The sequence below is a fragment of the Liolophura sinensis genome, chromosome 1 (assembly GCF_032854445.1).
Source record: "Liolophura sinensis isolate JHLJ2023 chromosome 1, CUHK_Ljap_v2, whole genome shotgun sequence".
Taxonomy (NCBI): domain Eukaryota; kingdom Metazoa; phylum Mollusca; class Polyplacophora; order Chitonida; family Chitonidae; genus Liolophura; species Liolophura sinensis.
The window spans coordinates 85,696,800-85,714,258 of record NC_088295.1 but is presented as its reverse complement, the minus strand read 5'-3'; the positions used below and the strand labels follow the sequence as shown (position 1 = coordinate 85,714,258).

At 38.5% G+C, this 17,459-nt stretch overlaps 1 protein-coding gene across 1 annotated transcript in view; it reads left to right on the top strand.

Annotated features, from left to right (window-relative positions):
- The first annotated feature begins 200 nt into the window (after positions 1 to 200).
- LOC135461921 (serine/threonine-protein kinase SIK3-like) overlaps positions 201 to 17,459 on the top strand; it is a 46,583-nt gene continuing 29,324 nt past the window's right edge. Inside the window, exons 1-2 of the mRNA XM_064739207.1 lie at positions 201 to 344; positions 14,344 to 14,460. Coding sequence (XP_064595277.1) covers positions 201 to 344; positions 14,344 to 14,460 — 261 coding nt within the window. The remainder of the gene's footprint in view (positions 345 to 14,343; positions 14,461 to 17,459) is intronic.

Below are 17,459 nucleotides of genomic sequence, written 5' to 3'. Positions count from 1 at the left end.
CTATTAATTCTCAAGTGAGTGTAAATATCCAATGGTTGGTGTATGAGATGCCAATGCAAACTACTCTTTATATCTGATTGTGAATTCTGATTTTTTAAAAATCCCATAACAGTGCGCTACTCACTTATCTGACATAGAGTATAGCTACACTTTGTTTCGAGGCTACGCAAGTTCCTGCGCAATGGCATTAGGTTAAGAAAATGGCGGCGGTGAAGCTGGGAGGGAAGCCTCCTGCCGCTGGTGGGGGGCCAGTTCGGGTGGGATATTACGAAATGGAGAGAACGATTGGCAAGGGAAACTTTGCCGTTGTTAAGCTGGCCTCCCACATTGTTACTAGAACGAAGGTAAGTGTACTTTTGTCGTATGCAGTCCGAACTCATACGCTCCCGTCAAATGCCTCAGCGTATACAGCGTGTCTACGAAGGCGGAAGAGCGTGCGAGTTTGTTATGACCAGTGCTGAACTGCTGCTCGTGGTAAACTGATATGACCTGCTTAACACAGCTGTCTTTCCCAGCTCCATCAGAACATGTAATCGTGTCCCATGCCTCCAAAAAGGAGGTTCTGTCCGCTTAATCAAAGGACGCTTTGTAATTTGTAATTCAAGTCATGGGAAGCGGAGTTCAGTGTTACTGGGTTACTGCCCTTACGCTCGCAAGGTAACAGACTAACAGTACAGCTGCAGGGCGAAAGCCTGAACATGGGGGTACACATATGATGTTTTACGGGATCAGCCAAAAAGTATATTACAGCAAAACTTTTTGTAGACATATTGACATTCACTTGTGAGATGGAGAAAAATATTGTGTTCATTTTGTGCATGTCATCTGTCATTGCTGAAATTGAATTTGGCAAGTGACACTTGAACAAGGGGCCCCCATTAGCCTTGATGTACTCTGTTTTGACGCTGTTTCTCAGCATATATTTAATATTCTAGCCGTGCAGAAATCCAAAAGTAGAATTGTCAAGCCATTGACGTCAAGCCATTAAGAATTTATCGCTTTAAACGCAGTCAGTATTGGTTTTCCGTAGTTACCAGCATGATCCTGCTCAGTTGAAGTATTGTGTTTAAAAGGAGTTCCATATGCGTACAGTATATATACACATATATAAGTTAAGTGCTGTGTGTAGATTTTCCAGGAATAAGTGGGTAAGGTTTCATACATGTTCATGTGTATGGTGGGATATACAATTGGATATTGACTTGTGCATTGCAAAACTTTGCTTGTTATACACACTGTAGGAAGTGAGATAGGATCACATGTACAGGACGCTTACAGTGCACAAATCATGTATAGTAAGGTGTTGACCTGGCCTGGCAGTTTTTAATTCATTTTGGTTTATAACAGAGCTTGTTTGTACATCAGACAGTATACTGGAATGCAGTGCCAAGCTGTCAGTAATAATGTTCATAATACTACTCACTTTCCTGTGGAACCAGTATCTGTGTGTAAAGGTATATGTTTATAATGTAGCCTATGAATATTTAAAACTCACATACCTACCAACTTACAGAGCTGCTTCTCACAGCTGATAAGTATTTTCTTTGTTTCTGAATTCCTAAGTAACTTCAAAATTCAAAGAGCATATATAATGTACTGTACTACATACATTCACAGAATGATAGTGCAAGCCTGAAAATAATTTATTAGTTTGTGGAGTGGCAGCTACACACATTAATAAAAGAACTTTCAGTGTTATTTCCTTGGCTGTCAATTCCATCAATGTGGCCGGTGTGAGTTCAAGTGCAGCTCTTGCTGGATTCCTCTCCTGTCATGCGTGAGACGGTTTGACAGCTGCCTGCAAATAGTCGTGGCTTTCCCTTCATCCTGGTTTCAATCCACAATAACGCCGCAGTTTTAACCCCAACTGTGATAGTTGACACTGTTCTGTGGACTCAATCACACTATAACATTACTGTAGGGGAAGTCACTGTAAAGAAATAAAGACTTTTCCGTCTTAATTGGTAATGTGTTGTTTCCATGAAGGGGTTTAGTCGGGTCTAGTCTGTAATATCAGGTTAATACTTCTGACACTGGTTTGGGAGAAGTACAGTACCACAGTCAATACATGTACCCTGTGTCAGCAGGTCCAGCCTGGAACTGAATGAAACGATTGTTACTGGCTGCTTCTGCTCCCTCTCATTGCCATTGTGCATGTGCATTGTAACTGTAGCTATCCAACAGATTTCCTGGTAAACACCCATCAGACTTAGATCTAGCAGTTTGACCGAAGCCAGAACTTGACAGGGGGTCTGTTAACTTCCAGGTGAGCATACAGGCTAAACGACATCAATCTGTTGGTCAGTCTGCTCCAATTAGAATAGGTCACTAAATGCCCCATCTGAGCTAGCCCTGTGTAATTAACTGTTTATTCAGTGTGGGCTGTAGGACTAGCAGGTAAACTAGCTATAGGGCCACGGGGATTACCCACTGCGGCAAGGATGAAGAAATGACAGCCTATTCATAAGTTGTCTCAGTCTGAGCTGTCTTATAAAGACAACTCTGTGTGACAGTTACCATTTTCTTTGAGTCTGCTCAGTTGTATTCATACAGGTGTACATGCTCAAAAGTTTCATACTCAACATACAGTTTTGTTGTTATTCAGCATGCAGGTGATGATGATTTGTCTTTTTCTTCTGTGGATTTCTTGTTAGTGGTTTTATTGATGTTAAAGATGTACTTTATCATGAATTCCAAAATTTGGAAGAAAGTGGCTATAAGTGGTGAAAATTAAAGATAAAAAGAAGCCTTTGCTGAATCAGACTTGATAGCATTAGCTGTTGCTATGGTGATATGTAAGATTATGACTATATGTACATGTTATTACAGTTTGCAGCACTGACCATCTGCTACATGTGGTGCATATTTTCTGCATAAATGAAGAATTCTCTGACCTATCATCGTCTGCTCTTTAACGCCACCTTCCATTTGTAGTTGAATCTCATGACAGTGCTCATGTCAGCAATGCAGTACATGCTTGGTCTTCCTTCTTGTGTATTTTGTATGTGAAAGCTATGAGAAAAATTCAATAAAATTCCAACTTATATGTGTTGACAGCTTTATGTATTGGTGACTGGAAATCAAGGAATTTAATACTATTATTACTTGTGAATTCCTTAGTGCCTTTATTATCTCATAGAAAGTACTTGTGTAGGTTCTTATGTTTTTTGTTGAAGTGATTACCTTTTCTTTACATGTACTCAAATGGAGCCATTGTACACATTTGTTTGCACATGAAAGTTTTGACAGTAAACATGTCTTTTATTTGAAAGTCCTCACAAATGAAATAATATTTATCCATGGTTGTGTTAGTATGTGCCTTAAAGGCTAAGCAGAAGTGCAGTGGATAGGTGGATGCTGGTGTTGTCCACAAATACAAATAATTTGAATGGTTGTTTGTTTGTTAGTGGAAAATTCTTATGAAAAATGGCATAAGAAAGCAGTCAAAAACCCCCACAAAAACTAGCACAGTGGTACATGTGAATGTACAATGTTAAAATGTTTATTCACAAAGAGTTAATAGTTCAATCTTTTCACAAGAGAACACATTAGTGATGACTTTCAAGGCTTTTATACTATTTTGTCATTTTTTACCTGTAATTAAATTTGGTTCATCTGACCCCTTGCAGTACAAGTATGCTTTTTGAGCTTGTATTTTGTGGAGTGTACATGGTTGCAAACATGGGGATAAATGGTCACAGCTGACTGGAGAGTTGTACAGGTATGTGTGTTTAGAGGACTGGTAATAGTTGATTGGCTGTGTACAATGTCCTTATAAAGCTCATACCTGCATGCACCCATTGTCCCGACTGAGGTCAAGCTGATGGGCCACAGACAGACTGACATTGTCCAGGTGTGACAGTAGTCACCTAATGTGACCCCAGGGCTGACCAGGGACCAGACATAAGGTCAAACCTAGCCAAGACCTCTCTCTAAAAAAAAAAAGAGAAAAGACTTCCGTGTCTTCTTTGCAAGAATGCTTAGATTGTCTAACCTGATTATTTTCTGGGGTTTTGTGTAAAATCAACTGATTTATAATGTATGTACATTGCCGTGATCATTAATGGATACGGTTACCTGGAGTGTTATCCAAGGATTACATGTAATTGTTTTATAAGCCCATCTGAACAGTCAGTCTTAACTACCCTAAATGACCTCAAATTATGCCCTCAAAAGTGCATTTTTAGAGGCAAATAGATGTCACAAAATATTATTTTTGGTGCTAAAACTTACAATTTTCAAGTGAAATATCATCCCATTTTCCAAAGCAACCTCCAAACACCTTTCCAAGCTCAATAGAACTCTCAGAACCAGGAAAAATGGACAAGTTAGTAATGGACAAAATTTGTGGTTGTGTTGTAGGGTTGGTTGTTTTTTAAGGTTGTTTTGTAAGGTTGGTGGTTTTGTAAGGTTGGTGGTTTTGTGAGCCAAGTGGTCTGTGTTATCTTTTTATGATACATGTAAGTATTTTATTGAAAGCCTCGCTCAGATCACAGATCGTTTTATAAGCCCGTCTGAATTGTGATTCTTCACGATGATACCGGGTTGTGTTCTAGAAAGCACCTGAAATGTCATGCACCTGGCTCTAATCACAGGTTGTTGTTTCACAAGACCATCTGAACTGTTTTCCTCATTATTTTCATTAAAAGACCATCAACATTATCATACTTGGCCTATCTGAACAACAGCCAACAGTACATATAGATGAAGGCATCTTCATAGGTGGCTGTAGAGGTGTATTCAGTGAACTGAATTTCCTGCTGTTGTATTTTGTCTGGCCTACAATTTCTTATGCGAGTATAGAATGACTGTGTTCTGTTGTACACTCACATACATGTTGTGCCAGGAAGTCTTGGTGACTGGTAAAATCATTGGCTCAAGCATAAGCTGTAGATTTGCTCACTGGCATGAGCTACCTGTAGTTTGTTTTTCTGATGTGAGATAGATCTTTAGTGATTTCACAGATCTGTGTGCAATTTTGGGGGTTTTTTTCTGTCAAGTTGATAGGGTCACGGTTGGGCGAGTAGCTTAAGGATAAAAGCTGATCTTAGACATTCCTGCTGAATGAGCTGTGATCATTGAGGTTGTCCTGTGTTGGCCTGTGGTGACTATTCAGTAGTCTACACATGTAATAGGGCGTGAGTCAAGGGCTTCTGTTTCCCTCCCCTTTGTTATCTGATGTATTGTACTCCATGTAACAAGACCTGTTCTCTACTGTCTCTTCTACTATGCTCAAGCTTTTCCACCCTGAGATTTTGCTTTCCAGCGTGTAAGATGAAATTTGGAAATGCTACCAAATTAAGTTCTAACAATTTATCTTCAACATTAGGATGAAGGTAAAAAAGGCATACATGCATGAGAAAAGATATTGACTGTGTTCTGAAATGGAGTGTGGTTTAGCATTGGGTGGAACTTTTTGTTGGAATTAATGTGGATTGAACTTGACTTGAGATTTTTTCTTGTGAACGCACGGTATGCACAGATACATGTTGGTGGAATACGGAGTATGATACAGGATGAAGTTGGACACTTGAAGCGAGTTTAGAAGACTTTTGATGTTGGTTTGAGATGGATTTAACTTAGTTTGCAAATGACTAGCTACAATCAGTTCACTGTTGAATGGGGAAAGCCTATTTGATTAGTTTTGGTGAGATTTGTGGGACTAAAAATTGTGATTTCAACAGTTATCGACAAACTGATTGCACATACAGCTAACCTTTTGGTCTGTATGTTTGACTAATGGATTAAATCAACTGTGTCATGTGTCAAGGAGATCGCCGTTTGTAATACCATTCTTTTAATCTTTTATGCATCCTTTAATTCCCTAATAGATTCATATTCAACAGGGAACAATTGAAATTGAATGTTAAGATAAACATTGAAGGTCAGCCTTCCATTTGCTGCACCACATAAAAGAGCTAAGTCAGCTTCTTCCAGCTTGAATATCACCCCTGCTTGTCTTCCTCCTGGATAACCCATCTCCAGTAAGGTGACTGGAAAGCCCTTGGTGTTGGTTGGTTGCAGAGGTCATAATGAGTAAGAAGTTACTGTCTGCTGAAAGACATCAAATAAGGATGAGTTTAGCTCATCTTGTTCCCATGACATTTAAGTCATCTCTATCTTTAATACACTAATGCACCTACAGTGTATACCATGGGCAATTCCCGCCATCTCTCAACAAGCAAAACATGTTTCCCTTTCAGTGTTACATGGTTTAAGTCATACATTGTATGTTTGATTGGATTCATATGGTGCTGACAAAAGCATGGCATTGAACATTCCCACATCAAGTAGACGTACATGTACCAATTAGTAATATTTATAAAGGTGTGTCATGACATAAAATCAGCAGGGATAAGGAGTAGAATGCTACCGTAGAGTTTATATAAACTTGTAGGGTTCTCTCCACTAACCCCCAGTAGGCCTACACTTCACGGATACATGAAAACGTACTACGAAATGAAGAGAATGGTTTTAAGGAGCACTAAGAAAGATATACCAAATGAATGAGGACGCTTTTGTGTTTTATTCTGTTAGGTCACATCCTTAACTCCATATTAAGAAAAAATAAAAAAGCGCTTGTATCCTTTAACTTTAGGTGAGCCTAATACTTTCAGGTGTCCGTGTGCCCAATGTGCATGTAAGTTAAAAAATAGGTCTACAAAATACGCTAAGAAAAATTTTGTTATGCATTAGTTTCTAAATGTATGCGTTCATATTATTTCGTGTTGATAGGCCCAGTCACTCCCAAGCCAAGTATGGGAGATAACTGTGTATAAGTAAAATTGTGCAAATTGTAACTACTCTGATTCGAAATGCAATCATGGCGGACTTTCCGTGGAAAATTTTTCTAAATCAAAAATTAGATCGAGAAGTATAGTCCTTTCACAAATCGAAAGGCTTCTTGACGCTGTTATTGTTAAATCTAAAGATATGAAGTCAACAAAAAGGTGCTGAGAGACACGACATACACTTGTAAGTGTAGCAGCTGAAGAGTTATCGTTGGCTTCTTATTTAAGATGGGCATGACAGCAGTGAAAGTCAGGTGAAATATTATTTTGTAAAAATTGTATGGAAAAAAAGAAACAAGGCTTGAAATGTTTTTTTTCTCTGCGAGCCATTGGCCCCTAATACCAAATATTTTAGGGGACAAATAATTTTTTTAGCACCGTTTTCATATATGGTACTTATTATCTTTTGCTTCTATGACTTCTCTGAGCAGTATGAATTTACTTCTGCACTTCGGAATTTTTTTATTATACATGCTTTTCTTCCAGTACTGGTCACGTCTTTCTTTTTAAGCAATATCAAACATTGACTTCTGTTTGGCTGTTCTCATTTTGTCCATGGTAAAAGATTGTTGGCAAGGAGTCAAGTTGGCACAAGGAGAAAAATCAAGGCTTTTTTCGCAGAAAAATTTATCCTTTCACATGCGGCATGGTCGTCACAACTTTCTCAGACTGTAGAATTACTGGATAACGCAATCCCTTTAGTAGAGGTTTTAATCCCGCCAAATGTTTCAATTACAACTAGATTTACATGGAATTTGTAGGCCTACATAACACATCTAGACCCTGTTAATGTATATTTTGGTGAAAGACATCCAACAGGAACATTTTTTTCTCATTTATTTGGTATACCTTCTTTCATTTTAAAGCGAGCTTAATTTGGTGCATGGCTTATAGCTTATTATAAATGATTTTCTCTGTGTATCCAGTATCCCTTTGTTAAAATTTGGAAAGGGAACTGTACTGTTACAAGAAAATGTGTATCTCGGGCACTGAGAATGATGCAGCTTAGGATAAGTGATGGAAATGTACTGAACTACCCGAATTCTTTACCCTTTTCAACCGCATGTACATTCAATATTATGAAACACATTGTGAGAGAACTATGGAGTGTTGAGAAATAATTAACACAGTTTTATGAAGCTTGCATCTTTAGCGACACAAACGGATCATTTTTATTTTCATTGTCAGAATTAATGTATTCATAAATTTCAAGTGCTGTAGTGGTTGAAAAGGTTGGAGATTTACAGTAGTTTTGAGCTTGCTTTACAAAGTAAGGCAAGGTATTGTGAGGGTATTGTGACAGTGGCACTCAGTAATTTCAAACAGGCATTGATGAATTGTTGCCAGAGATGACCACACTGAATAATTTCAAACAGGCATTGGTGAATTGTTGCCAGATGTGACCACATAGTGATGAATCCGCAATAAACCTAAAGCTGCCAAGCAGGTACATTTGTTATGAAAGAACCATAAAGTATTATGCCCACATTGTTATAGAAACACATGTTCCAAGTTGTGTATAACAGGTTTGCTTGTTGGAACTTGACCTATCTGTGTACATTCTAATCACTGTTCAAATGTAAAAGAAAAAACTTAAATATATGATAAAATATATCATTATGTGTCCAGCATTATTGATTACAGACGTTGATTGCAAGTAAATATACCTACACTTTTCATTGTTTTCTCCATAACTGTGCTCGTTTAATTCTTGTGCTCTTTCTGAAAAGTAGCGCAATAGTAAATTCTTAATGTCACTACACTGGAAAATATTGAATAGGAAAATCATGCTGACAACCGATATAAGAGATGACGTGTGTCCTTGGCAAGACAACCTTGTTCAGAGGACATGGTTCGCTAGCATAATGCACGTTATAGAGGCAGCAAATCTCTGAGGCAAGTCTAATTGACATGTTTCTCTGCCTTGGCTCCATACGGTACCGTATAAACTGCTGACAGAAGGTCGCTATATCAGTGTTCATGTGTAGACTGGACTGAGGACAAAGTGACGTCAATGATACATACATGTACCGCTCAGCATGTACCACTTGGCATGCCTTGAAGAACTTTAGAACTACAACTAATGGAGTTTCTATACAAGGGTGTTACTTGTGTAGATCTGCAATTTATTCTGTCATTCGGCATGAACATGAATATTTGTACTTCATATCTAAGTGACTCTGAACAAGGGTGCAATTTCATTAAATTATAATCAGTTTTTGCATAATTTGTAGACCTCGTTTGTTATCATGTGTGAGGGTCTAGTTTGTGAACTTTGAGATGACAACAAACAGGTTGTGATATCAGTTCCATGCACCTTCATCAGTTATCTGTTCTACTTTATATTTTTAGCTTGTTTCTGTGAATTTTGTCCTATTTGGTTAATCTCGCTGCCAAAAATAGCCCATGCACCCAGGTTTAGATGCTGGATTGGACAGGTGCAGGTGAGGTGAGGGTTAGGACACGTGAGTGTGTTGTTTGACTGGTAGCATTGTTCTTGACGGATGGCCCCATGTGAAAACCAGCCACTCAAACATACCAGTGATAACATACCTGATAAAACCTCGGCCACAGCATCGTCAGGTTCTGATCGTAGTCTTCACTTGGGTCGCCGTGTTTGAAGGTGCTTGTGTCATGGAGACTTCGCCGCAGCAGGTGCAGTCATACCGAGTCTCCTTGGGCCCTCCCTGTGTCTGCTGTGTCACTTTGCCCAGCCACACAAGAGCAGCCTGAAGGTGTATTCCAGAGGCACAGCCCTTGAGGGGCTTGTTAGCTGGAGACCGGATCAGAGTTGCAGTAGGATCCAGGTGCCCTGATAAGTCCTGGTGCGAAGCACTCGATCAGAGGTGTTCCTCTGGCATTGTAAGCTCACCTGAGAGCTGGGAAAAGGATAATTTGGAGAGGTAGGGGGTCACAGTGTGGAAATGGCAGGAATCATCTGCTCCTCTGAAATACTGGACACCATGGTAGACAGCATGAACATGAGAACTTCAGGCCAGTTATGGGACTGAGAGACATTGCCATGGCGATGATGGGAGCCTGGAGCACACTGCAGAACATGAAACTAATTAATTGTGACACATCACAGCGCATAAAACACATATATGTCTGTCTAATTTTGTATGCCCTAAAGTTTCTGTAAAAAATTAGACACTTCTTACATGTAACCCACACAGACCTAATTTTATACATAGCATGTGAAAATAACATCTTTGTTTCTGTTCACCAATACAACTGGCACTAACTCAAAATCCCAGTCCCATTCAAATAGATCACGTATAACTGGAAAAAGAGAATAAATAAAACTGAATTTAAAGCATACTTTGTTATGTTATTTATTTATTCTGATGTGTTAACACATATGTAAGTTTTTGTTTCCAATGGCATGCATGTTTATCAGTAACACAAGGTTTGCTAACTTCTTTGTCAACCTCCATCATTTAATTTGTTTGCTAATCAGGAATCTGTCAACAAGATTACTTGTGCCACCTAAAGCACTCTTCCTCTCTCACGAAAAGTTTAAACAAGTTTGTTAGCCCTTTCTGCTTAGATGAATACATTATAAATTTACTTGGCAATCGTTTATGACTGAAAAACTGTTAAATATGGCATTAAACCCTAGGCATTCAAAATGTCATCTGATTGTTATGAAAACTTTTTCACATACAAGATTTAACACAGAATACATATTTGTCTACTTTTACAAAATTTACAGCAAGTTTCAAACTGAATATTAACATTCATTTATTTAATTTACCTCAGCTGGTGTACACATATTTTTCCTGCTGTCTTACATTTTACTGGTCCACGTTAAATTGTGCTGGTAACACACCGGTTTTTGTAAGTAAACAACAATAAATATATATCTGAAGTTGATTTTTACTAAGACTAGCCAAAAAATCTTGGCTGTGATGATTTTAACATTTGAACATCACAGGGCAAGAACACTTCCATAGTAGAAAAAGAGATATAATTTTATTCACTGATAAATGTTTGATATTCAGAGAAGCTCAATGTACAGGTGTTGACACAAGATTTTACTCCCAGTGCCCACCATACTGTCATGTTCTGGGCACGGAGAGCCTGAATGTATAGGAGTTGACACAAGATTTTACACCCTGTGCCCACCATACTGTCATGTTCTGGGCACGGAGAGCCAGAATGTATAGGAGTTGACACAAGATTTTACACCCTGTGCTCACCATACTGTCATGTTCTGGGCACGGAGAGCCTGAATGTATAGGAGTTGACACAAGATTTTACACCCTGTGCCCACCATACTGTCATGTTCTGGGCACGGAGAGCCTGAATGTATAGGAGTTGACACAGGATTTTACACCCTGTGCTCACCATACTGTCATGTTCTGGGCACGGAGAGCCTGAATGTATAGGAGTTGACACAAGATTTTACTCTCAGTGCCCACCATACTGTCATGTTCTGTGCACAGAGAGCCTGAATGTATAGGAGATGACACAAGATTTTACACCCTGTGCTCACCGTACTGTCATGTGCTGTGCACATATAGCCTAAAAATATACAGGTGATGGAATAAGATTTTACTTCCAGTGCCCATCATACTGTCATGTTCTGTGCACAGAGAGCCTGGATGTATAGGAGTTGACACAAGATTTTACACCCTGTGCTCACCATACTGTCATGTGCTGTGCACATATAGCCTAAAAATATACAGGTGGTGGCATAAGATTTTACTCTCAGTGCCCACCATACTGTCACGTTCTGTGCACAGAGAGCCTGAATGTATACAAGTTGATACAAGATTTTACTCCCAGTGCCCACCATACTGTCATGTTCTGTGCACAGAGAGCCTGGATGTATAGAAGTTGACACAAGATTTTACACCCTGTGCTCACCATACTGTCATGTGCTATGCACATATAGCCTAAAAATATACAGGTGTTGACAAGATTTTACTCCCAGTGCCCACCAGACTGTCATGTGATATGCATAGAGAGCCTAAATGTACAGGTGTTCACTCAATGATTTACTCCCAGTGCCCATCATACTGTCGTGTGCTGTACACAGAGAGCCTTTATGACAGGTGCAGAAGTTATATTTACTTATATTTCTTAATAGCACCTCTATTTTGCGTATATTGTTCATCAGCAGTTTTTTCAAGATGATGTTATTGATGGACATACTGGGAGGCATTTCATGAGTGCTGTAATGTACAAGTGTGTGTGGCATTTAGATTGCACAGGCTTGCAGGTACATCCCCAATGATGACCATGCTCATTTACTGCAGGCTTACGCCCTTTAGGTGTTAATGCATAGGTGAGATTCAAGGAATGTGAAAGTACATGTATACACCTACTGTACATGTAGTGTACGTGCGCTAGTCTTTAGTTTGGAGTTTTGTCTGGTGGATTTATAGAATCTGCAAGCCTGTACATTTTGAATTGAAAGCCAGGCTTATACAATCATGTAGCAATAGCCCTTTTAGTTATCTGGTCTGTTATAAGGAGTTTTGGTCAGAAGACTGATGATGGAGTTGGATTAATGTGAGATTGTGCAGGTGTCACATTTATCTTTTGGAATATACTTTGCATGCATGCTTATGGTGCTCTCACTCAGACTATGGACATATATGTAAATGTATGGCTTAATTATATATCCATGCTGCTGCATTTCATAATATATTGACTTGTTTTCAGATTGTATTTAGAATTGAAAGGCAATCCTTAAAAAATTAATTTGTTTGGTTTACCTGTCCCTGTTCAGCTATTAGAAAATGTAAGGTGTATTCATGGGGAATTCTTACCTTTTTTTATTCTGGCTATAGGAAAAGGTAGGTATTTTAAAGAAATTAACATGGAAAGGGAAATAATATCCAAATTGCAAGAAATACCTTGGGCTGAGGTACTTTTGGGGAGTGTCAGACAGGTTACGCTCAGCAAGCATATTTTTAATGATGGCGTTAACATGTAGTTGCACAATAATTTCTAGGATATGAGTTTAAGATGTGTTGATTGTAATTCTCATCTTCCCAGTTATACTATAATCCACATAAGTGAGTGGTTTAGGATAGCCATATTCACATGCACATTACATTTGCATATTTCATCCTTCAGAGTAACTTGATGGTCAATTAATAGTCCAATAATGGAAACCTAACATACATGACGTCTGACCTGGTCACTTTATAAGGTACTATAGCTAGGACTGGCCATTGTCTGTGCATGATGTGCTTAGTGACCACTGGGACCGGGCAGTGCTGACTGGTTGCAGGGATCTGAGGAACTGCCCTATAAAAATCAATATAGATTAGCCCAGATAACTTAACACTGCCAAGTGACTATCAGTTGATCTGTCAAATAACATTACTTCAGTGTGCAGCCAGTCACTTTGAACGGTATTAAATCAGCCTTTATACAAGACAACTGAAGGACTGTTTTTGCTAGCCATTTGCACTCTTACTTAATACAAATGCATCAAGCTGAGACAACCAGCTGCTGACAGTGGCATGGATGATGATGGTGATGTCCTATAGTCACTGGAATATAGTTTATGGTACATAAAAAATTTTCAGCCTTGTTTTGTTTGGGGGTTGGGTAAAATGGCTTTAAATTACAGTTTTCCTATAGGCCCCATGGGTCAGTCTGTATATAACATGAAGAAGCCTGTAGTCAAAACAGCGCTATGGGGTAAGGTCTGAATGATGGGTGCAAAGCAGGTCCCGCTAATAAGGTAGATTCACCATAGACATCACTGGCCCCGATAGCACAATTGGTATAGCGTCCACTTCGGGAGCGAAGATCCAGGGTCAATCCTGGGTCGAGTCACACCTAAGACCTTAAAAGAGGAAGTTGTAACTTCCTCGCTTGGCGTTCAGCATGAAGGGGATAGTGCAACGACTGGTTGACCTGTATCAGTATGATGGCTTGGGCGGGGCAACTTGCTTGCCTTCGGTAAGTTGTCTTAGTGAAGCAGCACCAGATAAATTCCGTCCTGCAACAAGGAGACACATTACATGCACTCTAAGGATTCCTGCGTCGTCATGTGACTGAAAAATTGTTGAATACAACGTTAAACCCCAAGCACTCACTCACTCACCATAGACTCCATTTTCTGAAAATTTTCAACCATTCATGGAAAATTTGCAAGAAACATAGGGGTAATTCAAATATGAAAATAAATTTAAAAATTTGGCACAATCTTTTTTTATTTCCCTTCATGATCTGCAATTTAGTGTTACTTTTTTTACCCCTTTAAGAAATAAAATGTGGATCAAAATGGTTTCCCTAAGGCTGTGCCCGGTTTTCTCCCACCACAGTTCTGGCCGCTGTCGTTTAAGTGAAATATTCTTGATTACGGCGTAAAACGCCAATGAAATAAATAAATAAATTGTGAACCATTATACATGTAATTTCCCCTCCCCCGTCCTTCTCTACACCATTACAATGAATACCATAAATCTTCTCCATCTGGGGCATATGTATGTATATATTATTACAATATTCTCTTTGTTGATGACCATGTAGTGTAATTTTTATACCTGTATGCATATGTAATTCTGTGATTTCTGATTTTCAGGTTGCCATAAAAATTATAGACAAGACACAATTAGATGAGGACAATCTTCGTAAAATATTCCGAGAAATTCAGATAATGAAGCTTTTGAAGCACCCACATATCATTAGGTTATATCAGGTAAGTCTTCTACTGTTTTTAATGTGTGACATTGCAGTAAGTACTTTGTGTGTTCCTCAGTCTACATGTACTTGCCAAAGAGATCTTAGCTACATCTACAATTAATTGCAAACCTGCAAACTACAACTTTATGCTTGATTTAATAAATAAATTAAGCCGCTTGCATAAAGGAATTGTGAAATGATTGTAACTTCTTTGAGTTACGATCATGACGTATGCTAAATCTGACTCGTACATAATGGTGATTTGTATAAATGGGAAATGTACCGTAGGGTATTAAACTTATTTTACCTCCATTTTCAAAAGAGTTGTACATCCTAATGATTCAGTAGCTTACAACACCAACATATGCGTGGAAATATCCATATTATAACCGATTTCTAAGAAACAGGTGCTTCGTGTAAAAATCTATGGTTAAAGGCTTCATGTGACATGTACTTTGAGCCTTTTTCTTCTGAAATATTAAACTTGCTGGTGGAGAATTATTTGGCTCCTGGGGCCACTTTCACAATACCCTACTTTGTACATCACATTTCTCCTCGCTTTTTGGTAAATGACTTTGTCTATAGATTATAGCATCTTATCTTGATGTGGTTTATGAGGAAAACTACAAAAAGCTAATTTACTCAATTTTGTGAATTTGGTATGCTGAACTGCACGTTTATAGGGAATCTCCAAGATCATCAGCTCACAGTTTTGTTTCTTTGTTTTGGAAGTTGCTACAGTAGTATGTGCATTTTTAAGTCAACATTACCAAAGAATATACATTTTATACTCAGCTGTATATGTCAGGATTCAAGCAGCATGGTGTGTTTATTCAGTGATAATTTCCTTTGTTGACTCATAATAGGTTTTGTGCAGATCTGACATATGATGTCATTAATGTATGCAAATAACATGTACATCTACAGTTTGAAGATACAGCCTTATCCTGTTTGAATTGTGACGTAACAAATGCAACGTTACTGATGCCATGAAGGCAATGTTGCTGACATCATGAAGGCAATGTTGCTGACATCATGAAGGCAATGTTGCCGACGTCACGAAGGCAGTGTTGCCAACGTCACGAAGGCAATGTTGCTGATCTGCTGAACGTGATGTTGCAGAATGTTAATTCACATTGGACCATTGAAATCTGTTTTTAATCTGCATTTTTTTGGGTCAGTTTCTATCATTCTTAATGCTTTAGTAAACAAGCTTTATGTAACTGGTTTGTTTTTCTTTGTTGCATGTATCACACATGCCAACAACAGACTTCTTTCAGGCACTGCATGCGCTTTTATTTATATTAACAATCTGTGAATTTGTATACATGTCTGATACTGTTTTAATTGCTTGCTGATTCATGCAGTACAGTTTTGATTGCTCCTCAGTACGGCTTTGATTGCTCCTCAGGCTGAAGAAGTGCAGTGTGTGATTATCAGATTGAAATATTGTTTATTGTTGTGTATTGGCAGATCTGTTTTCTTCAGCTTATGCCAAGCATGTGTGGTTTCACATCTGTTTGTGTTTTCTGTTACTGGCCTGACTGGCCCAGGTCACCTCCCTGTGATATATGTACATGTATAGCTACTTCATGTATGTGACATGACCCTGCCCTGGAAGTAGTTACAAGGTCAAATCACCTAGTTAACAATTATTCTGTGAAGTTTGTAACCCATGTATAAACTGTAGTTGGCGTGATACATAACGCATAAATTAAGAAGTTATTGATATGGGGAAAACCTTGCTCACCTCAGGGTACAACAGTAACAGTTACACACACTGATAAATCAAGAATTTTGTGGAAGTTTTTAAATTTGTGTTATTGTGCACGTCCCAAAATGTGACTTATTTGCTGAAATTTATCAAAAGTTTCTGAGTATGTCAACTGCTTGTTGGACCTGCACATGTAAGTTTATCTGGCTCATCAGATTAAAAGTGCTGTGCATACTTGTTTGATTTTACCTGTGCAACCTTGTTATGGAGCTCACAGGGATATGGTATGCAGATTTCTTGCATGCCAAAGTTGTACAGGTCTATATGTTCGTGCACGCACTGAAAACATATTCTGCCCAAAAGTTTTTTGTTTTGTACTAAAATCAGCATTTTAACTTCTGAAATGTTTTTTTTCCTCATATCTTGTTAATATTTTGTCACTTTGAGCTGCAGTTATGAAATTATTTTACAAGTATTAAATATAAATCTTTATTAAATAACTTAAAAAAATCAAGTTTATTCAGGCCTTCAGATGGATATTCTTTCATAAATGATATTTAGAATGACTTTCACACATACCCATAAAAGCCCTCCTACATTTAAAAAAAAGATCTAACCTACCTACAGGTACTTATCCAGAATTAATAAATTGAGGTTATTAATCCCACTCCTCAGACGTTCAGAGGTCTGTCACTTTCTCCCAAAGCCCAGTTTTCTCCCACTATAATGTTGGCTAGCATCATGTACATGTATGTAGGTGAAACTGAAATATTCTTGAATACGGCGTTGAACACTACTAATATATATAACTAAATACTAAAATCTAAAAACTTTTAAATTTTGGCCTAATATCTTGCCAGAGACAAGCTACAGTGTATCTCCCCCCCAGGCATGTCCTTGTGCCCAGATTACTGGAGACATCCAGCTCTAGTCTAATTGACATGTCACAATACCATGTGCACTGGTTGACAGAGCATTCTTTCAGCCTGTATAGGTGTGTGTGTACAAGTACGTCAAAATGTCATTGTATACACACATAGGTCTCTTGAAGTGACTTAACACATTTTTGATACCTTTTTGAATGTCCTCGTATTACCTGTGGTTTGACACCACCACCTGAAAACATGTCATTTGCTTGGCCTTGCTGGGAATCTGATTCCCGTGCTGTAAGGCATGCAGCGTCCAATCTCCAGTCTTCTGTTTGCAAATCTACATGACCAACCAGCCCACACAGAAGCATCTCTCTTCAGCATTTGCTTTGTTTTCCCTTCATTTTTTCTGATAGTTCCTGCTTCTCCAAC